Consider the following 24,000-nt stretch of genomic DNA (forward strand, 5'->3'; position numbering starts at 1 on the left):
ACCCTTATGTCTATATATACTCTCCTGCCGAATACTTTTGTCCTGAAATCTACTATAAAAAAAAAGATAAAAAAAAGAAGAAAACAACAAATGCTCACATGCGCTAATTTCAAAGCCATTAAGGTTGATCTAAGAGGAAGTATCATTCTAACAGATAGAAAAACATTGAGGGTAACCAGGCAAAATCATTATGCCTGTGGACAAAAATCCGGACTTTTAATTCATAGCATCCTGAGTACCAAGCAGGAAGTAGAGAGGCTTTGAGTGGAAGTCCGGATTCGTGAAAGGGCAAGGTATTCTACACACGAACAAGGGCTTGCACGAGACAGAAGAATATAGAAGATATTTATGCAAGGTGAGGAGAGCAGGGTCCATGCATTAGGCTGTGTGGTGGTCAGCTTAACTGGGCTGTGAGGTAAGCAGGCAGCTCATGCTTTTGGCCACTCCCTTTCACTGATCTACCATAAAATGCTTGTGCAACACAATGGAAGGAAAAGCAGATCCATCTCAGTCTTTTTGTATGGATTTTTTTTCCCATTATCATCTCCACTTTATTCATCTATTTGTTCATCTTAGGGGCTTTTTTTATAGCTGGATTGCCTTTCCTATTTTCCGGATATATAGGGGCAATAAAGGAACTACAATCTAAGTCATTCCATTACAGATTTGTAAATTTTTAACACAACCAGACACAAGTGCTACACTCCTCATCCCATTCCACAAATATTAAGGAGGTGGTATATGTGTATATATTTTACAAGATTTACAGACATTCAACTTTTCAGTCTGAACAAACATTCAAGGGAAGTTTGGTAATGGGATGTGCCATTGAGTGTGGCTTCTTTTAATGACAGTACAAAGTAAACACTAAAACTTTTAAACCATCTAGGAAAATGGCCAATGGATCCTTTAGTGTGACATTGGAAAAAACGGTCAATAAGGGTAATAACAATTAAAAATAAGTCTGAAGAAAAATTTATCAGCTCAAATTTGGTGTGAGGGTACTTAGCTTACAAGATAGGTTTCAGGGTAGCAAAAAAAATAATAATCTAATGGTGAAAAACACGGAGTGATTTGCAGTGAGAAGGATCTTATGGTACATTCCCTTGAGTTAGGTAAAATTAAAGAGAAATCGTAGCACTTCCCTTGTCACCTCAAAGCTATCATATTCGCTTACCTTAATTTCAACTACACTACACTAAAGTATGTTTCTAACTCAGTATAATGTAGAGGATCATAAGTGAAGATGTAAGGCCAAGTAGTGCTCATAAAAGGTGTCTAGGGTAGTGGATCTACTGAGAACACAAATCAACCACGGCTTGGTACTTACTGGATTCACCTGGAGAGGAGTTGCAGTTGCCGCTTGCGCTGCTAGGAAGGGGTCATAATATACACCGCTGCAAGGAAACCAAATATTTGAGTATCACTACAGTACAGCTTTTAATCAATTCCAGGCAAAAACTAAAATAAAACTAAAAACCCTCAACAATTTCTGTCTGCCTTTCATTTTTCTCTATAACTACAAATGGAGTTATCATAGCAGAGGGAATTAGAGCAAGTCAAATAATCTTATAAACCTGACCAGAAAGGGTTTCTATAGTTAAAAGATAGTAAATGCATTTATTAACTATTACTGCCTGGGATTGAAATGCCTATGTATAAAGAATGAGATTAATAAAAGTAGCTATGATTTTAACTGCATGTGCAGGAAATGCTGTGATAGCCAGACACATGATCGTGTCTTCATACTGACCATCCTTTCTCCCTTATGTGACTTGGCAGCTCTCCTGGCAACACACAGCATGGGATGTGCTGTGGGGTCTTCATGGAACTTCTCATCTACCAACCATTCATGACGTCTTGGTTGTAATGGCTACTCACAAAAACTGGCTTTGGCCAATCCAGTTAATTAAAACATTACAGTCTAGATTAAAGTACAAAACCAATGGTCCCTGGGAAAACCATCACTTACCAGACATTACTCTCAGTGCTAAATCCGGATCATTCCCTGACCTAATCATCAACACCTTAACGTTAACCTGCAAGGCTGCTACATAGTAACCTTCAGGTTAAGTTACTGTGATTTACAACTAGGTCAAACTCTCAGAGATAATTTCCCAATCCTTATCTTTAACCTTTAAGCTAAAGTAAGGAGCTGTGTAAAATTATTCTGGCAGTAGTCATCTAGTGGCACAGTGGGGCAGTCAAAGTCTGAGAGTCCATGTCTCAGTCATGAGTTTAGTTAACTATCTACCACCCGGGGTTAATCAGTGACCGATTAGTTGTCTAAGAAGCTCTTAATCCTCAAATGTTGCTTTAAATGATAGAATTAATCCCTATTAATCTTAATGCAGAATACACAGAAAGGGCACAGGAAAGTTAAACAATTAAAACACATTCAAACTTATTTCCAAAATCCCCAAGCATAAACCGTGCTAAATGCGTGTGCAGGATAAATCCAGAGCATAGCACACATTCAAGTCAACAACACAGAAAAAATCATCTACGACTATGATGGTCTGTACGCAACATACTAATAGCGGCTCTCCATAGTAAAGGAGTCCATATTGCTGAAACTATCTTGGCAGGAAAACTTCATGACTATCAGTTACCATTAACAAATGCCAAAACCTGATAAAACGAGAGAGAAGCTACTCGAAAATAAGGAAGTGGTATGGCAAATGGTAAAGTTAACCGACTGCTCACAAACTATTCTCCAGAACAAGTCCTGGCTTCAGCGCGATGTACCCTTACTATAGCCGTAAGTAATAATACACAGCATGAGGTCCAAAAATAAACCTAGCAGAGTCAATGTCACTCCCAACAACAGGTGAGAGGTTAAATACATTCCCAAGGTGTCAGTAGCATTATGTAATGATCTAAACAAAGAGTTATGTCCAAAAGTGTGAGGTGCCAGTGTTGGGTAGCAAGGAGTAGGCTATGGATCCTTTTTATGGACGGATTCTCTTCTTTAGTTCTGTCTCTCTCTTGAACTGCTCTTAGATCTCATCTATCAAACCTTCAACTACACACTAAAATGATATAATCTATATATCTATATATTTATATATACAAGTATTCCAAATCTGAAAAAGCCTTAAATAACAATGCATCTTAGATACTTAGACACAATTTTCTTAAAAATATAATCTCAACTATTAATACTAATACTAATACCAATACTCACAATAATAATAGTAGTAATAATAATAACAATAACAATAACAATAATAATAATAATAATAATATTAATGACAATAATATCAATAATCTGGACACCTTATCATTCACAAAAGAAAAATATAATAAATAAATAATCATGCCAAATTGCTTTTACTCTTATTACAATAATAACTTGAATATATATAGTGAGTCTATACTATCAAACTGCAGCAGTAGGAGGGCGTCAGAAGTGAAGAGTCCAGCTCCTAGATCCCTGGCTTACTTGAGCAACCCAAAGGCACACCCTACTCACACTGCTACACAGCCAGCTGGCCTGTCTCTTACTGTCACAACCCTACTTCTGTTATGGCACTAGTCTGTCTCCTTTGCCACACAGCTTTTGGGATATAACAACAATTACAGAACCAGCTAGTTATACACCAGAAACACATTAAGACATCTCCTCACATCATATACATCTCTGGACTAACTTAACACCAGCACTTCTACCTTTATGCCCTCTAAAGGTCACAAAGGTATAGTGTGAGAAGATGACCTGTATTGTTTCTAGCAACTAATACTTGAAGAGGAGGAGAGTATGAGAGACAGAGTCAGGTTGGGGCTACACAACACCCCCTCAGACAACACGCAGTCACATGCATCTTGGCTTAGTCCCACAGATCCAAAAGAAATTGACAGACTAATATGCTGGTCTTATTTTGCTTTGAACTTAAAAAGCTAATGGAATGTCAACAAACTTAAGCTCCTTTTATCTTCAAAGTCATTACATATTCAGTCAAACAATTCCTGGCTGGTGATTGGCGGGCTCTGCAGTGCTACAACTTTGACCCTATATCTGTGGTTACCAACAGGGCAAAAGGAAGCCAAGAGGAGCTGACAAGTCATCTGCTCTACAAGACTATTAACAGGGACTGATGCATCCACAGCAGGCAGGGCCAAAGTATGACTCTGCTACACCATGTAGAGGCCAATGCTGCTGCTGCTGCTGCTGTGTCTGCTGCTGCGTGGTGTCTTCAGGAGTGTGATGCAGCTGCTGTTCTCGTCTGGTACTGAAACTTACGGTGTGTAGCCATGCAGAGCTGTGGCGGCAGCTGTTAGTGGGGTGGGATGACGTGCAAGGGCAGTGGCCGGATACGTCCGGGCCCTGCCACGCTGGATCGCAACACCTCGGAGGGCCGCCGCTGGAGGCATGCAAAATGATCAACATTCATTACAGGCACAACTCACTTCAGACGGCAGGCACAGGACAAAGGCCTCTCCCGGTTCCAGAGGCCCGAGGCTCACCATTGATAGGCTAAGTTGGCAGACTGTTCCCTGTGCCCACACACTACACCATACCATTTTAATTCAATTCCCATGTGACCTTTATACATAAAATAATAAGTTGCTTATCCTTTTGGTTTTTCGTCACAAAAGAATAATAATAGTAATACTTCATACCATAGGCAGTAGGTAATATAATATCTTATTTCTCCAAATGTTTCCTATTCTTATTGGATACCACATTATGTAACTTGTTGGTGTTTAGTGAAAGCTGATGGTGTTGGTGTTGTGTAGTGGGCCTGAGAAGTGGTGGTGATAAGGTACTGACAACTGCTGGTGGTCCCGGGCATCTGGGGGAGGAGGAGGCCTGCTGCCGCTGCCCAGACTTCCTCCAGGGCCAAACACTAGCCAAGCCTTGAATCACAATCCGACATACGGTGCAGGCTGCTACGGGGGTTGAGTGCACTCTTCAATATGTAGTAGCTAAGATCCATGGGGGTTGCAACACAAAACAGTCCATAGAGTGGAGTCAGTAGGGGGACACCATCAGCGCGACAGCCACGGCGATGGTGGCCGCAGTGTGGGGCCCAACCCACGCAGAGGGAAGCAGTCCAACCCAGACAGATGAAAGCGTCATCTTTGTCATAATCTACCCTAAGCACAGGAGGACAAGTGCTCCAGATGTAAACCACTATATCAGTGGGTACTTTTCACCATAGCACTACAACTAAGCATGCTCCATGTCCCATAAAACACACATAATCTTCACGTGAATCTTTATTTGATCAGTCCCGTCTTGTTCTTAAAGGTTACTTTTTGTAGTCATTTAAAACATTTTCTGTATATCTATCACGATAAAGCAAGATTAAATAATTAGGAGAGTAAATGAGCTGATTTTTTTTTTTTTTTTTTTTTTTTCACTTTGCCAGTCCATCCACTCCTGTGTAGTAGGAAGGTTGAACTGTGGCTCAAGAGGCAGCTACACTTGTGGCACATGCTAAACCAGGCACCACAAGTATCACATCTCTACACAGGCACAGTCAACTAGCTCTACCATCACCAGGAGGAGAGCTGCTAAAGCCCAGGTAAGGATCCATGGAAAAAGGGGGGTACTCGTATTACTTACTTTTACGATGCAGCTCTTTCTTATCCAAGATACCTACGCCCTATAAAAACTGAGCAAGCAATTTAGATGACAAACCTGTATTTAAATATTAAGAGTGCTGTTAATCATAGAAAGTGTTAACCAAAATAACCCATTCAAGCATGAAAACATAAGAGCTGGGTAGTGACCTGGAGGTCCACAATTAAAATTTTAGTTTTCAGAAAAAGCAATGAAAATTTATGTTCAATCCCACAGTCAAATGTTAGGACTGTCTAATAGAACCGCTAATCTAAATTCAAAAAATGCCATATTCAAACAGTGCAAACTTCGAACTACATAAATTGTAAAACAAACTAGCGAGGTGGTTCTGACTGCTGGACTAACCACCGAGTGTCTTTGATGGCATTTGTCCTGTGCTAATGAGAAAATAGATCAAGTGAAACAGACCATTTCAAGCAAAGCCAATCTAACAGAAGTAACGAAGTTGGAGCTCAAACTAATGACTACTATACATTAATTTGACAAAGTTCATGTCCATAACGAGCTTTAGCAATCTGTCTGCAGGAACCACAGGGAGTGGGGTGATCCGGGGCCCCCCTCCATGGAGTGTAGTAGGGTAAGAATGTAATCAACATTAAATAAAAGGGTAAAAACTCTCATCACTGATGCATAGTAATATTATGGCAGAGAGAATGATGATGATTAATTCAAGTCAAGTGCTAAACCCCATGCAAAGGAAAGTGCATTCAACCACAATAGCCAAGTACCTTCTACCGCTCGCCTTTAACATGGCACCACCAACACCAACTAAAATAAGGAAGAAAGGTAACCAAAAAGCACTTTAATATTCTTGATGTCAACACCGTAACCGCCTAAATTTTCATGTGCAATAATCTATTAGTGGCAGATTGTTACCTATGTGATGTGCAACATTCTTCTCTCATTTTGGAGATTACAGCAGTAATGCTTGTGTTAAAGGCGATAAAGAGAAGAAATCTTGTTCATTACCATACTCAAGGCTGCTACTGTTAAGCTCTGAAGTGACAAAAAGCAACATCTTTATTGATTATTAAACTGCATTTCAACTGACAGAATAATAATAAATCAATATCAATTAAAAAGTAATAAAATTCTCTTCATAATATTGACAATCTATAGCTCAATAACATCAAAAGTACTCATAACAACATCTAAAACAACATGGACATTACAGTAAATCTTTTCATTAATGGATATATCACACTCAACCAAGCCAAAGAGATTGATCAGTCCAATGCCTTGGTGGGTTTGCTTGTTGTCTTATTGGGTGAAACACTGCAGGCATTCCGAGTCCAGGGGGGTTCTGAGCAACAAGGAGAGCTGAAGTCCACAACAGTAACGCGCTCCATCCATAGCACTCGGGTCATGCTAGATGCAATCAAAACCTAAGAGCCAAAAAAGTCCCGTCCAAAGCCAACCAGTCAATCATTCAACTAGCTAGAGTACCGATATTTACCAGCTCAGGCTCGAGAGAGACCAGTAACTTGGTGGAAGTAACCTGCGTTTGCCGTTTGTCTAGTGACGTGTGACGTCTCGCTTTGATGGAGGGTATCAAACTAACCCGCTGGGGAGAGTGAAGTGAGGTGGTCAAGAAAGTGCGGCTGCTGGCTAGTGATAACAAATAAGTCAATCCAATGGCAAGACAATTCATCACTCCTCTACTAAATATTATTGCTCGTCAGCTCAAGGTATATTACAATGCAGTGAGTTCCACTAAGACAACAAGCACAAAAACCCACTAGAGTAAACCCAATGAGAGATACAGGCGCCACTTAGACTAGGGGCATCTAAAAGAGAAGAAGGGTACAGGAAGGTGAGAGGGTGATGTGAGAGAGAAAGACACGGAAGGCAGACCAGATGAAAGATGGAAGGCGCATGGACAGGTCAAGCAGTGTTCAGTGCAGGCCAGGCACTGTGCAACACTTCACTCTTCCTGGTCTAAACTTCAACAAGCACACACTCAACAATACTAGCTAGTAGCAAAAGACTTGTATGTGCAAATATTCATCACTGGCTGTCAGTAATTGTTCATTGAAAAACAGTGCCTGGGCCCACTGAGGTCTAAGCAGAGGCCTCATGCTACCCACATTTGAAAGGACTATTACAATAATACAGAAATCTCAATACACATTACACAAAGCACCTGCACTTCTAACTACCCAATGTTCATTTTTATGAAAATGCACAGAAAAAATAATAATGTGACATTCATATTCATATAAGATGTGCAAGTGCTTCCAATTGTCTATCAAAAGTTAAAATGACAGTATGAAAAGTACATAAAAAACAATAAAGTATTTAAATACTTTTAGGCTGATGCACACACAAAAAACATAAAAGCAAAGCAAAAGCACAGGATATATGTAAACATAATAACTAGTTAAGAGTGGCCAATCAAGCACATTTAGTGACATCTTGAGGAACTGTAACTATTTGCAGTTCTTTTAACTTTTAAATAAATGACCTAAAAAAGAAAAAATTACAAATGAGTAAAAAATCTATCAATACAAATATTTGTTTTATGTTGCTTTACTATTTCAACCTATTACTATACTAAAGCTTAAATACTGTATATTTGACTGCAATACTTTTTTTCTCTTTTTTTTCTTTTATTTGACAGGCCATGACAATTAATAGTAAGTTGGAACAATCAAGGTAGAGAAGTGAGAGGAATATGAAATCTGCAGGTATGCCAAAGCAAGCTGCTGTACCAAACTTCATATTTCTTTGGAATACAAAGCTTAGGTATATAATCTGAAATAATACAAGAGTACTTCATAAACTTATAAAATTAATAATAAATATCACGGAAACTTTATTTTCCTTTTTTTTTCCCAAAGATTATACTTCATGCCTATAAAATGGTAGTATTGTCAGTTGTATCTTATAATGACTACCATTTACAACTTGAATGATGTGTAGCACAGCACTTTTAGCATAATATAGGATACACTAAACCAAACACCCATGACCAACACCAAGAGAATGAGCTAAATCCATTAATTTTCGCTCACCCACGGCAGTTGGCACCATTCCATTTCTAGCGAGTATAACTAAAAGGTATAAAGAAAAAAGAAAACTAAATAAATACCAAATCACACATGGTGATTGACAAATATCAATCAGTCACAGAAATTAAACACATGGCATGTCCAATGGTATAGAATCTAAGAACACTGTACAAGTAAAATCTCTTTGTTTACAACCCTGAGGTTTAGTACTAATGAAACATGGCCTGATCAACAACACTGTCATTCACAACTGAATAAAGCCACAATGTCTTGCAAAATCAGCAAATATTACATATGTTACACAAACTAGCAGTGACATGTAAGCTAGGCTTTATACACAATATTATCTATACAGACTCATTTAAATATGTACTGACTACCTAACAGTGAACCTTCTCGCAAGAAAAAATGCAGCTCATCTTGGCTCTATTCAGCATTGTTGTTGATAATGAGTCAACTGAAACAAGAAATAAGAATGGACCATAACAAGCTGGTTGACTACACAGGTACAGGCCCTTGAGCGCTCCAAGTGTGGGGGTAACATGGAGACACTGACTGCATCACATTCCAGAGTCTCACAATTGGAAGCTAAAACAAAGAGACTAACTGTAATGGTATTTCACATCATTCATAAGGTGATAAGCTGACTTTATTTTGGGTGTCTTGTCTACCTGCTCTCAGCATATATATTTTTTTACAGTGATGCAACAAATTGAAGCAATTTGCAATTATATCTACATGGAGGCAGTTAAAAAAAACATGTAAATTTGTCTAAACTGGATCCTATTTAGACAACAATATCAGTTCCATTATCATACTGCAGTGTTAGAACATGCTGTAATTATTAACTATAAGCAACATTACTGGAACCCTAAGTGCAATGAGGTCCATAAAAGTGTGAGATGGAGAAATGTAGAACTAAAGGAATGTGGATTCGGAAGGAACTTAGGTAGGTATGGAGGTAGGAAAGGATGAAGATGGTTATCAGTAATATTCTTTTCTTTTTCTATCAGATTTTTTGTTGTGTTTTGTTTTTGTATATATTATCTTTCTTTTTTGAAGATGGGGACGGATGATGGGTCAGAGAAGTGTAGGCATACCACAATTTGACTGTCTTTATAATGGACATGCAGACACCACATTCATAAGATTCCCCTGAGCAATGTGTGCGTACAAGATGGACATATGCACATCTTTACACAGTTAGGAAAGTTAACACCAGCAACGATATGCATATCTGTTAAACTATAATGCTCTGACAAGGTGAAATATTGCTCCCTGTGCACAGTATATGCTGTGCAATTTCACCAATTATTGTTTGCTACAACCCCATTTGGTAACAACAGCATGCCACTTCTATTTTAAGCATTTCATTCCAGTAAGCCACAGGATAACAGGCATGTAGGAGCATCTATATTTATCTAGTGTTTTTCTAAACCACCTTATTAAACAAAAAAATCACCAATTATGCATTCAAGAAGAAAATTTATGATTGAGGCTTCTCATATCTACTCAAGTGTAATTATACTGGTGTCAGGGATGTGAGTGAAATTGCAGACATCAAAGTGATATCATATACATATAAATGTCCAAAAGTTACTCCGTGATCATCTGTCTGTGTCTTAGGCAGTTACATCCTGCGCTTAACAATGATGGCTGTCAGCATGGTATGGGCATATCTGGGTGCTTTCTACTGACAAAATATTCTGTACTGTAAAATATTTACAACCCTCAAATTCTAAATAACTAAAATATCCATAAACTTATAATCTTACTGACACTACAGGAGGTTGTGGTAACATTGAAGTATGTTTGGTTGCAAAGAAATGGGAGGCTTTTTTGTGTTGAATGGGACAGTCTCTGGTACTGAGGATTCCCACAGTGAGGACATGGGGGAGGAAGGAGGTAGGAGAGACACAGAAGAAAAAAGTCGATGGCAGCACAGATGAGCCAAGAGCACATAAGCAATCTGCACTTACCATTGGGAACAGCTGCAGTTGGCTTCTTGGTCTGAACACGGGCAGTGGCATTGTTCACCTGGTCATACACAACGGAAAAAGTTAACATTGAGAACTAAAACTCCACTACTACGTCTCTTTATGTCTGGTATTAGCCTTTTTTCTGATTTAGGATATGAACAAACAGTGTTAAGAAAATATCTTCTCACAAACTAGTTAATCAATTTAGTTAAGTGATGCAGAGTGGAACCAAAAAAAACAACAACAATAATAATAATGAGATCGAAAATGAAAAAAGAATGATAGTAGCATCAAGTCAGATGGAAGACAATTATTTTCCTTCATTAGTGTTACCTCTATCTTGCGACCTTCTACGACTGTGCCATTTAGTGAGTCTCTGGCACGGTCTGCGTCAGATGCAGAAGCAAATGTCACGAAACCAAAGCCCTGAAAAGTTTTTAAAATTAGGAATGAGTACATACTTCAGGTATAACAGAATATCTTAGTACTGGACTTAGTTCATGCTGCTGCCAAATTTATCTAGGAATCAATGAAATTATTTTATACTGAGAGTCAACGCTTGCATAATCCAAAACTTAAAAAAGGGAGTAAGAAAAGAAATAAAACAAAGGGGCAATATTAATCTCTTGACAAAGATGCTTTTGGTCCTGAAAGGATTTGGTTTAGAATTATTATTCAAAATCATTGCAACACATTCAAGAACTATGCTAACTAAAAGTAAAAATCAAGCTCATCAAGTCCCCAACTCCAACGGCAACTTACCTTTGATCCTCGCTCATTGAAGATGATTTCCACATCAAGGATTGTGCCAAATTTCTGAGGATCATAGAGGATTAATTAATTAATTACAGGTGACAAATAATAACATCTTAAAACTACATCTTAAAGCGCAAACCATTTTCCAGGACATATAATCAGCTTTGCAAATATCATACATCACACGGTGACACAACTACCAAGTACTCACGCCAAACATATTTCTGAGGTCTGGGTCTCTAAATCTGAATGGAATATTTGAGACATGGAGTCGCTTTGGCTGTTCCTTTGTGGGTGCTGGAGTGCCGGGTTGACCATTAGCTGCTGCTTCACCATTCTCTGCTTCATTCTGTTGAAAGGTTTAGAAATTAGCACATGATTGTAATGGACAAAAATGAAGGTCCGGTATATGCCAGAGATTTTAAAGACATGAGAAACCAATAATAAAAATATATTGAAAAACATGAAAACCTTTCCATGCTAGTGATCCTTATCGATGACTATTATTGCTCAGAATAAAAAATAATAACCTGGTACAGAATTTTCCTCTTTACATAACAAAATCAAGAGCCACCAGTTACTTTGAGCTATGCAGCCCTAAATAATTAAAATTTGAAAGGAAAAGGAATATAGATAATATCCCTTCTCTAGAAGTCATTAATACACATTAATCAAACTTTTGTTGACTATTCCAATACGAAAGTCCCCATTCCAATGCACACATGAAACCAACACCTGCATATACTCATCAATCAAAATGACAGCCTTTCTTCTGCTACACTGTACTAGATCAGCTTCCCAGAGAGGGATTAGGGGAAGGGGATTAGGGGAAGGGGAAGGGGAAGGGGAAGGGGAAGGGGAAGGGGAAGGGGAAGGGGAAGGGGAAGGGGAAGGGGGTGTTTGAGGGGAAATCAGGGTTTGTTTGAAAATCCTCTCTAGGAATAGTAGCTTTATTCTGAGGACACTAACTAAAGTGACAATATCAATCCCCATTGCTTGCATTTAATATACCAGAGTATATGCTGGGGAAACAGAAAAAAATGATTAAATAACACTGCTATGCAAAAATGACCCTTGTTCCATTTCTTGGGGGTTTCGCCCTCTATAGCTTCATATAGGTTGATTATATCGAAGCTCCATGAGAACCGATAATTAGAATGACATGGTGTCAAGCGACAGCAACGGCCTCAGCGCCTGTCGGCACCTGAGAAAGGCCAATTAACCTAGTCCAAATATATTATGGCAAGATAAAGCTTGTATACCTCCCTAGCCATATGTAGTTCGACGTCGCGCAGCTGTAATTCCCGCCGATATCGTCGGTATAATCATTTTCGCGAACTTAGATTTTACAGCAAGGCAGTGGACATGATAAGCATTCTAAGGATTCAGAACCAGATTCCTTTGCAGTATTTATTTTCTGAATAATGAATGAATGAATAATGTCTATAAAGACAGAAGGAAAACCATCTCCGAAAGTCCTGCCACTTGTCCAACAGTTATCAGGAAAAGAGAACCAAAAATAGTAAGAATGTGGTTGAGGAGTATCTCATCTTTCCTCTCCTTTCATAGAGTGGCATATTGGAAATGTCAAGGAGGACAAATATCCTCTTGGGCAAACCATTTCCAAACCGTCTTTTTTTCGCACGCATTAATTTTACCGAGCGACATATCATACGTTCGAATGGGAGCAAAAGCCTTCTGTTATAATAAAAAGAAAACTTTCAAAAGGACCAGAAATTATGAAGAAGAAGGGGGGGAAATGGCATTAATTGGCGGCGTTCTTTGTGAGTTTGTTAACCGACCGAGAGGCAGAGGCCACACACGCCAACACCTACAGCCAGTTTCTGGTCGCCATGACAACAGGATGATTTGGCCCAGTATTTTTCCTTAGGCCGTCTCCATGATCTGAATTCCCGAATGCGGATAAGAAGAAGAAAAGCAGGATGTGGAATGAACACAATATCATCCAGCTGATACGCAAACGCTATACCAGAAGTAGCCCACGACCCCGGAACTCCGCATTTGAATATGAGATGCGAAAAATAAACACACACAAGAGACGCGAGAATGTTGAGAGGTGGTACCCTCTACTACTATTACTACTATTTTGGTAAATACTCTCAGCCACGCCAATTTTATTATCAATCTATTCACTCCCTCCGGAAAAGGCAGAGAGGCATAAAGAGAGAGAGAGAGAGAGAGAGGGAGAAGGAAAGGGAGACGGAGGGGGAGGAGGAGAGAAACGAATGAGAGAGAAAAAGAAAGAAAGAGAGGGCGAAAGAGAGAGTGGTCTAGCGCCCGAGACCCGAGCGGCGGAGGCTGTGAGTGGCACGACTTTCCCCTCCAGCCCCACCTCCTAGCGAGGGGAGCGGAGAGGGGAGTTCCGAGGAAAAGGAAACCGATAAATCCAACAGAACTCGTCTCTTGGAAGACCGCAAAGCCCCTGGTCGCGGACACATGGACATCTGATGGCCTTGCTCATTTCTCAACGAGTTAAAAGATGAAATGCCCCCTGACATCGTGCTCAGCTACCACCTGGTTATATTGGCAAATACATCTTGTTATTTGAAGAAAAATGAAGCCTAAGATGTTTAAGGTCTATATGAGTAAGGGGGCCAATAGAAAATAGAAAAAAATCCATTTAAAAACATTATGTCACCAGCACACCCTGCGATTCAACTGCAGTCTCATGGAACGCACCAAGGAAGTAACTAACAACAAATGGCTTCAATTGATCCCTGCACTAGAAAATCAGATAAGATTCATTAGAACTATTCGAAAAAATATATAGATAGTACTAAATAACCTACCCATTCACATACCACTATACATTTATCTGAACGGACGTGCAAGGATTTGCATGTGCAATATTTCACACGCACATGCACACGCACACGCACACGAATCATGATAAATATGCAAGTTTTGAGAAGGTTAAAAACTGCGCGAAGGTTAGGCGAGTATTTTTAAAGAGAAAACCCCCTTTAAGATGTGAGGGAGTAATCCGGCCGAGCGTTCTGTTATGGTCGATACTTTGTATCAAACGAAGGAGAATCAATCTTCACCCTTCACTCTGGCACATGCACTCTTAGTAAGGGGCAGTGTGAACGGGATCACTCATGCGCACATTGGCGCATGCGGAGCCCCCCCCCCCTCAAAAGCACTGCGAATGCACTTGGCTTGCGGGCAGGCCTCCACGTCCTGCTAGCCAGGAGTGTGATCAGTTGTCAATGTGACAAACGTGTAAGCGAATGTGTGGTAGCCCCTACACCATCCTGGGGTAGCCAGGCGACGCAGGTGTGGCTGATCGATATCAGGACACCAGGCGCACTATTCCCCACACACTCACTCTCACACTGCCCTACACCACTACACAGCACTACCATCTACCATTTCCCCCTACACCGATTTCCTACCGTCGGTCCAACCACCAACTTCGGTTCTTTCACAAAAAAGAAATCGAGTCCCTACGACTGGGCACTGCGCTACAGGACCGATCGATATATTGCTCTAACAATAGCGCCTCGAACCTACTACACTACTCCTCCATTATAAAGATAACTCAATATTCTCCGTCGATCAAGCCAATGACCCCTGTAAAAAACAAACAAGTCTTAAGTCGCCCTATAAGAGAATTATTTAAAGTTTTCCACAGATATCAATATTTCGTCTTAATATTTTGCAAACGGCCTCAATGTAATTTCCATTGAATACTCGATCTCTAGATTCTACACGCGATCCGAGTACTCCCGCGCTGCCACCAACATGACGTTCCGTGAATGCCGTGATCGGTGCTTTAACCAATCCAGCCACGTTCCAAGAAGGGCGGTCCCAGCAGGGTGTGGCTGCACACCGAGCTTCGCCCCCTTCCCCATCCCTTCGCCCCTCCCCGTCGGCGTGCAAGTGTAGTCTGACTGGAGAAGAGAACGGGCTTGATGTTTGGTGTTAATGTGGTGCACGCTACCCGTCGCCGGCAATTATAAACCCTCTTGCTAGCGTCACGCGCGGACCCTCCTCTCCCCTCACTACACTTACGCGAGCATGATCTTGCAGCATCCCCCTCCGAGTTTCCATCCGTGCCTTCACATGCTCCATTCTCGTATCTCTACAGAGACTCGGTATCTGGAGACCGAGACGATGACAATGGAATCAAAACACACACACGAAAAGAAGAGAAGGGAGTATGAAGGAAGGAGAGGGAGACGGAGGCTGATCTCCACGTCGACCCTCCCCCCTCCCCCCTCCCCGTTTGGCGCCACATCGTTGCTCTTATTGCCTTCCCAACTCGGCGAGGCCCTGGAAGTCATTCCGGTGGGACTGGAGTCTGGGTGGGCGTGAAATATAGGCTATTGTCCCAAAATCTCTAAAAGGGGCTTTATGACGCGTGTTTTTCTTCTATTTGGATCCTGTGGCGTGAATTCTCAATAACAAAGCTATTAAAAAGAAGTATCGATAAAGAAAGGTCGAGGCTCATTCCAAAAATAATGACCAAAAACTTTTTGAGAGAGAGCATCATTCTTTTCCTTTTAAGTTCTTTCCAGACAACCTGAATGGTCCCTCTCTGGCGCCAGAGTGGGCGTGCCTCTGGCAGCCAAGCGGCGCCAAATCAATACAAGATCTCCGGACGCCAAACGGCAGCAGCAGCAGTGCCGACTGCGCAGGGGACGCCAACGTATTTCCATGATGCGGCAAGCAGAGATCGCCCACGTCCTCCAGCCTCCCTTTGCCATCTGGCTAATGAGGTTGTCACGGCAGCCGAGACCCACGAGAGCCAAAACAACAGGATTATTTCGTACCTAAGGCGGCCGGAGAACCCGTGATCATTTTTACTTCTTACAGTCTTTTGACTGACACAACTGCATCACCAATTAGACGGATACAATACCACTAGCCTATGGGGTGAAGGTCACTCTGGTATTCACCAGTATCCACGAAAAGAGGCAATAGCCAAGTCTGCTTCTTACGAGTGATAATTGTCATTGAAATTGCTGATACGCCAAACTACTTCCCTAAACATGTTCTAGGCATCGGCTTTGGTTTGTTTGATAAATCATGAACAAAGACCCATAAAAATATGTTCTGCAAAAAATCTAAATATATATATATATATATCTAAGGTTGCCTCCTGCAATGATTATACATACTTAAGATTTCTAGCAATATTTTGAAAATATAAAATAGAACAGAAGCAGGATAAAGGGAGGCAGTGAAGGCAATAAAGTAATTGACATGGATGGATATAAGGAATCAAACATAATTACAAAGGCTTTGGGTAATTTCGTTCGGTGAACGAAAGTGCCCGAAATACATGCAATGCAAGCGATCAGAGGACAAAGCTTTGCATACCATCGGGGCGTCCTTTGAAACCCAAGTGCCTTGAGCAAGGGAAGGAGGAGGAGGAAGAGGAGGAAGACACGGAGCGAGCGCCCAGTCAGCCTGAGCCTGGTCCTGCCACTTGGACGGTAGGAACTGGGAATCCCACATTCTCAGCGGAAGTATGATTCCGTGGAGGGGCGTCCCGGCGGAGGGAATCTCGCCGACAGGATAGCACAGCAGCGGTGGTGGGAGGCGGCGGCGGCGGCGGTGGAGGCGGTGACAGGGAGCGGGGTGATCTACACACTGCAGATACCACAAGCCCTGCCGCCGTCCCGCTAGCTCTTTCCACCTCCCGCCACCGAGGCACCCATTTTTTACCCATTACAAGTGGCGCAATGAACACTCCCGAGCTTCCCTGCCAATATTGACGACTTCGCTCTCGGGGAGGAAGTTCGCTGAAAATGTGTCTGGAGAGTTTTTTCCCCGCAAATGAATTATGAGCCGCGCTTCCGAGCGCTATATTGCGATTTCCCCTTCCGTTGGCAGTTGGCAAGGTCGCAAGAGCCTAACTGCAAGGCCCCTGCAGATCCCTACATCACAGTTCTTGCTGTCCGCTCATGTTATCTGATAGTATAGGACAGAATTCACTTCCGCTCCGAAAATCTATGGGATAAGGAGCACCCAGGTCTGGGCTCCAAATTACCAATGAACCCGAAACCAATCGCTGCGCAACGACAACAAAGGTAACATCTGGGCCATTTTTCAGGCCGCTGCGACAGAAGATGCAGACGATCTGGTCCTACAGGAGCCGGCTGGACTAGCTGCGGCCGGCGCCACTGCCATACCAATTCTTCCCGCACCCTTAACTCCTTGCGACATTATCGTTAATTATCAAGTGAAACGGCTGCGAGGTTGCCATAATGGCGAATCCCTCCCCTAAAACTTCCCAGTCATGAAACAGCAGCTGAAATTACCCTTGAATGTATACTGTTTTTCTTCCTACAGCTTTCAACACTGAATTCGTGGAGCAAACATTATCAATAATGCATCGCATGTGACCCTGGCTCAAAATGTCCTCTTAATCAAGCTCTGTACACTCACCGCAGTAACCGCTTGCTGCTCGACACCGTTGGCGACTACAGGGGGACCGACGGGAACCTGTACTGCCATTCCCCCCGCTACCGTCGCCCCACTGTCGGAGAGAAACCACGTTAGTTATGCAATTACTCAATTTATGCCACAGTATATGGATCATATAGGTTTATACACCTTTGCATCTAGCGGAGCTGACTGACCTGGATGAGACTGTGACAGGTACGCCCGGGACGGCAGCGGTGGGTGTGGTCTGAGGGGCCGGGGGCGCTCCGGGGGCTCCTGGCGCTGGCGCCCCCGGCGCTCCAGGCGGCGAGAACGGCGGCCCTTCTTTACTCGGGTCGGCTTTTACGCCAGCACCCGCCTCGCCGTTCTGACTGTATGGGAACGGCGCTGCCATAGTTGTCTGCACCATGTGCTGGAAAGGACAAAGATACGATTAGTAAAAAATTCTTCATATTTGAATCTTAAAAATAAAATATCAGAGAAGAACAACGTGCAATCGGATTTCGATGTAACTGAAACCACTTATTGCGACCGGGACGCATCTCGAGAACTGTAATCACGGCCCATACCAACTGTGACTTGCAGATTCAACCCTTGATTCTGGCCTCGCCTCGCTATGTGTCCCCTTGGACGGCCAAGAGCTAGGGTTAATGACATATGTAGAGGAGGCGCGGTAATGACAATGTAATGGGAATACACTAATGATGCTGACACCGCTTATGGTGCTACAACCACTTCTGAATTCATCGTGCCAAAGCAAACTTAGTGAAGAGAAGTAGATTTGATACAACATAAAAAAAAAAATAATATAAATTATATATATATATATATATACACACACACATATATATAGAGCTATTTAAAGATCGGAATGCTACATTCCATAACTAAAACAATTTTTCTGTTATATTCAATAAATGCGCCGAGAATGTTACAAAGAATTCCCCAGACCGCATACGAGAGTAACTCCCTTTAGTGCATGACTCATGATGACGGGTGACACAACGTGACGCCCACGTGATAAGTGTCGGTGGTGGGGGTGGTGGGGATGATGGGGATTTCATGTGACACGGCGAAAAGGGTGAAGAAAATAATACTCTACTCTCACTAGTGTAATTGACCCTCAAAGGTACCCTAACAGCTGACAGCACTCGCACCCTCCTCCACGCACGCTCACGACAAAAGCTCAGGCAAGCGGGCGGGGAAGTAAACGAACCGACAGTTACCTCCCCTTCCCACTTAAAAAAAAGTAGATTCATGTTACGGCCACCTACTGTTATCACGGCAATTAGTTCATACAATGCGTCAACCGTTACTGCCAGGTGCTGACCCTGCCATGGCCACCTTGTATTTCACCCAAGAATTATGGCTGCGGCCCCACCCAAATTTTCCAGCTGATAGATGCATTCGGCCTTGGAACCGCCGGTACATTCACGGGGCTCCGAAGGGGAACCGTAGGGCCGTGGCTGCGGTGGACGCGACACAGATCCAGCGGAAATATTCCGAGATGGTGATGTAATGTTTGGTGGTGGCGATGATGATGTGGACTGAAGTATGATGTTAGTACTAAAGAAATACTACCAAAAAACAATTTAAAAAAAAACTCAAAATAACAAAATCACTGATAATAAACCCACCAGCAGCGGCACCAAAAATAATAACGATACACACCAATAGCTCCCCGCCCCTGATTTACGAGCATATCACTCGCGCGGACACACACACACACACTGCTGCAGCAAGCACAGCGCATGTGATACGGCCTAAATATAGCCCCGGTCTACATCGACGCCGCAGCAATAGTCCAGGAGCTCAATTTGCAAAACACTTCCGATAGCCAGCCTACTTACGACGTGACAGTGATGAACTAAGGCTACTGACGGTCTCACTACAATCTAATGCTGGTCATTCCGGAGGGCCAACGTTTTTTTTTTTTTAAGTAACAATAATTTCAAAAATGGTAATGACAAAAGCTATATTTATTTTCCCTGTCGTAACTGATGATATCTCGTACAGATTATCTCATATTTGTGTGATTTTTTTCTGGCATTATATATATATATAAATTTTTTCGTTATTTTTCGTTACAAAAATGACGATTTTTTCCCCCCAAAAGACCTCTGAGGGACATTCCCCAATACTTCGAAAAGCAAAGGAGCGGATACGAAGCGCGCTTAGTTAACACGGATTTTTCAGTGTTGGCCGAATGCAGCAGCTGCCGAATTTAAAAAAAAGGAAAAGGGAATCCCTGTGTCCCCCATCTAACACGGCTGGACACCGGGGGCACGGGGAGAGGGCACAGAACGGAGTACAGGGGCATATGATGACCATCCAACTTCAGACGCGTGCATAGTCTATGGACTACTAAAAGATAATAGTTATGGGGAAGATTCTTTGTCTGTGTCTCTGTGTGAGTAACAGAAAGAGAGAGAGAAAGAGAGAGAAAGAGAGAGAGAGAGAGAGAGAGAGAGAGAGAGAGAGAGAGAGAGAGAGAGAGAGAGAGAGAGAGAGAGAGAGAGAGAGAGAGAGAGAGGAGAGAGGGAGGGGAGAGAGAGGAGAGAGAGAGAGAGAGAGAGAGAGAGAGAGAGAGAGAGAGAGAGAGAGAGAGAGAGAGAGAGAGAGAGAGAGAGAAAGAAAAAGAGAGGGAGAGGGAGAGGGAGAGGGAGAGGGAGAGGGAGAGGGAGAGGGAGAGGGAGAGAGAGAGGGAGAGAGAGAGAGTGAAATATTATTACCAGAAACAAATATGGATACGCATATAACTGCATTGCGGGTGCGACTTCAAACCGGGTAAACTAACATGCCAATCAGTCACAAAAAAAAGAGCAGAGCAAGTGACAAAAACAATAACTTAATTCACGTGATTCCAAAGCGCACTGAAACCCGAGACAAAAGAAAGGCGCCGGAATGCTGAGCCTTCGTCACGAGACGTGATCACATCCTACATATGTGCGGGGAATGATGCATGGGTCCCGTGAATGCCACACCCGTGAGAACCACTACTCGCTGGGCCTGCTTGGATCAAACGTCCCTCTATCACACACCTTGGGTCAACAATTTCCTGCATCCTGGCCTGGCTATTTAGCCAGGCCTTGTACAAACACCGCTCCTTCGCCAACACCTCAGAACAATAAATATTCGCAGTCACTCTCTCAGACATGGCCAAGTCTGAAAATTATATGACACACGTACGAAACCCGACTGGTGGACACGCACCGTAAAAAGACATATTAATGAGCTATTTATATGAATGTTAACGAAGCAGCGGGCATCGCCACTTGGTTATTTATGTGATTGTGGAATACCTTCCGCGATAAACATGCTTTTTACCAATTTCAGCGACCAATAAAAAAACTGACGTCGTACTGCGGTATAACAACCAAACTTCTGAATGCATAACAATCCACCACAAAAATATCATAACCTAAAAACACACAGCCATTCCACATTCCTGTCGCCAACTAAGACCCACATTCCAGCCCGCCGAGCCACCTCCGCCAGAGACCCGTAAGCGTGGTGAAATCAGCGTGGCGCCCCGTGGCGTCCTCTTGCTGGTCCACTGCCACAACTCCAAGGCCGTGACAACCCCGGCGTGAGCACCTGTGAGCAGGCCACGCCGATATCGATCAAGCCACAATGTATCCCTTAATGATCCGACGGACAGCGCGCCTCTTGCATGCCGTGACCTCGACAGCTACAGGTACTCCCACACGATGCCAAGTATTCTCGCTATAACAACACACAAAGAACCGATAAAAGCCACTTTCATTCGATAGATGGAAAGTCCTTTTGCATTAGCAAAGAGTGCAATCGCTCTCGCACCGAACACACCCTTAGGTGACCAAGAACGGGCGCGTAATCCAACTCACTGGTCTTCCGCGTGCGGGCCTCATGAGTCGTAGCGCGGGCAAATCCTACGGGAGGAGACGTGAGCGTGTACGTGCGCACGTGGTCTCGCCACTAAGAACACTAACGGTGTAAGCGACAAGAGAGAGTTGTGGCCCTTCCCCCTTCCCACTCTACCTGTGGCTAGCCCGGAACACACGCACATTAACTGTACATAACGCCGAACAAACAAAACCACCTGTACACACTAATCTCGTAATTGCGGGAGGTAACGTGACTGCGTTCCACGGCGAATAGCCATATATTACAAAGAACAATATTCCCCAAACAATCTACAACGATAAGCAACGACTAGGAGGTCTGTGGGAGAAGGGGCTGGGCGGTTACAACACGTCTACACAACCTCCATCTACCTTTAAAGACGCTACGACGACTTAGCGAACTTTCTCCAAGCTCGTAGAGACTATCACTTCCGCACACCATCGCAAGGCGCCTAATTATAACTTCGCCATGACTGTTACTAGTTTAATGGACATACTTGGTCCCTATTGTATTCTGTCAATCCAAAGCAAAAAGCACTGTGGCTTGCCTTAATAGCCAAAAGGCGATGTGCAACATAATCACGGCAAAAGCTGATTAGACCAATTAAACATAGAGACGATCAAGATTATAAAAAACATTTTTTTATTATAACTACACGACTGAGACGGCACAAGTTCCGAGTCCAAGAGGAGGGGGAAGAGAAGAAAAGAGAGAGAGATAAAAGCGTATTAACGTCGGTTTCCAAGTTGAGTAACAACCTACATCCAAGTTCCTACGTGACGCGGGGATGAATGCCTCCGGCAGAAATGCCACATTGGTCAGGTGGCCCCTGGGATCTCATCAGCATTTCGGGACGAATGTGTTGTTTAAGAAAACGCTGCGTTTTATTTTCTTAACTTTCTCCCGCCGATTCACGTACTACGATGATTACGGTACGCTAAAGCGGGCTTGCTGGGAGTACCTCCCGACGTGATGATAAATACAACCGTCGACTTTCTAACTTTCCTACGCAACAATGCGGAAAATAACCACCTTCTTGCATGTCTTCACGTCGGAATACACACGCAGTTAGATATGCGAGTCGCTTCTGCTATTTCGACCCAATGCGAAAGTAAACGCTTAAAAATGTGGCTCATTGTTTACCCCTATACACGAATAACATTGTTAATGTCATGAGAGTCGGTGCCCCTTAATACGCTGAGAATTACTTCTGAGCCAGAGTAATGGAGGTTGGTAGTGAGGGGAGAATACTACTACGCTGTACGCAATGATGACGAAGCACGCAACTCACGACTAGGTGAAAGGTCGCGGCTGTGACAGGGAAAGTGAACTATTTAGCTGGTTATGCAAGTCAACTCTTACTGGATGCTATACGCGCTTCGGGTCGCCCCCTCTGTCTGGCATTAAAAAAGTATGTTTACATGTTTGTGTGTGCATCTACATGCAAGAAAATATTTACGCACGCGCGCACACACACTCGCTCTTTCTCTCCTACACACGTAATATCTGTTTGGTACGTCAAAGGAATGCAGCCTCAATATGATATTGAGAAGCTGCCGGGAAACAATACAGCAAGGCCAATGTTTTGCATATTTCCCTTGATATTGTCTTCCGAAATTCCTTGTGCGTATTTTTCTCTCCTTTTTTGCGAGCACAGTAATGTGTTGCAACTTGCTGAAAACAGATATTTGGCCTTGTCTTCCCTTACTACTAAGAACACGTTGTGCAACAAGGTCTTCTGCAACTTCAACTGACCTTCCGAATCCTTAAACTGACATCCACTGCTATTCATTCAAACAGATGGACTAAGTTTAGTGCATCATAAAACTGTAATGGCAATCCGCTACACGTGCCAAAGCCACGTGTATTTATTTACATGACAAGCGTTCTGCACGGCTTGTGAAGGACAAAGGCTCCCTAAGATGCTGGATTAAACCCGCGAGGAATGTTGTAAAAGGACGAAGTTGCGCCCTTCCACGCCCTCACGTGTCGTCACATGACCTGGCTCTCACTCTCTCCCCTGCAGCAAGCACCCATGTGATTAAGGTACCGCAAGCATGAAGTCCAAAGCGACACGGCCGAGATGAACCCCGTCAGCCTTGCGACCGTCTCTTGTCGAGTCACGGCCTTCGTACTGGTTCTATTACCGCCGTAGTTACTCTTTAAAACCCGACTTCTTTCCCTTTCAGCTAGAGACAATCCGGTTAAGCGATTGCCTGACTCATTCAACGCCAATCACATTGCAGGCACGGATCACATGCATTAGTCATCTCAAGGTCCAAGTCTGCATGACTTGATACACCTCAAGGCTAACTGGGAGAACACATTGCTGTGTTTAGTGATATGTTCATCAACCGAATTATCA

General features: G+C 42.9%; 1 protein-coding gene across 43 annotated transcripts in view; it reads right to left on the reverse strand.

Moving 5' to 3' along the window:
* Positions 1–24,000, reverse strand: part of LOC122256429 (RNA binding protein fox-1 homolog 1-like) — a 375,573-nt gene that overhangs the window by 7,848 nt on the left and 343,725 nt on the right. For 14 of the 43 annotated variants that reach the window (XM_086552808.1, XM_086552806.1, XM_086552800.1 and 11 more), the window contains exons 2-10: positions 17,948–18,162; positions 17,754–17,844; positions 11,548–11,685; positions 11,343–11,396; positions 10,914–11,006; positions 10,581–10,638; positions 8,605–8,643; positions 4,244–4,364; positions 1,331–1,397 (exon numbers count right to left, since the gene is read on the reverse strand). In XM_086552808.1, the coding sequence (XP_086408934.1) occupies positions 1,331–1,397; positions 4,244–4,364; positions 8,605–8,643; positions 10,581–10,638; positions 10,914–11,006; positions 11,343–11,396; positions 11,548–11,685; positions 17,754–17,844; positions 17,948–18,162 (876 nt within the window). Of the gene's footprint in view, positions 1–1,330; positions 1,398–4,243; positions 4,365–6,318; positions 6,359–8,604; positions 8,644–10,580; positions 10,639–10,913; positions 11,007–11,342; positions 11,397–11,547; positions 11,686–17,753; positions 17,845–17,947; positions 18,163–21,616; positions 21,720–24,000 lie in introns of those variants that run through there. The other 29 variants (XM_086552814.1, XM_086552811.1, XM_086552809.1 and 26 more) reach the window with 6 other exon arrangements.

The sequence above is a fragment of the Penaeus japonicus genome, unplaced genomic scaffold, assembly GCF_977035675.1.
Source record: "Penaeus japonicus unplaced genomic scaffold, GWHDUDI00000001_assembly GWHDUDI00000027, whole genome shotgun sequence".
Lineage (NCBI taxonomy): Eukaryota > Metazoa > Arthropoda > Malacostraca > Decapoda > Penaeidae > Penaeus > Penaeus japonicus.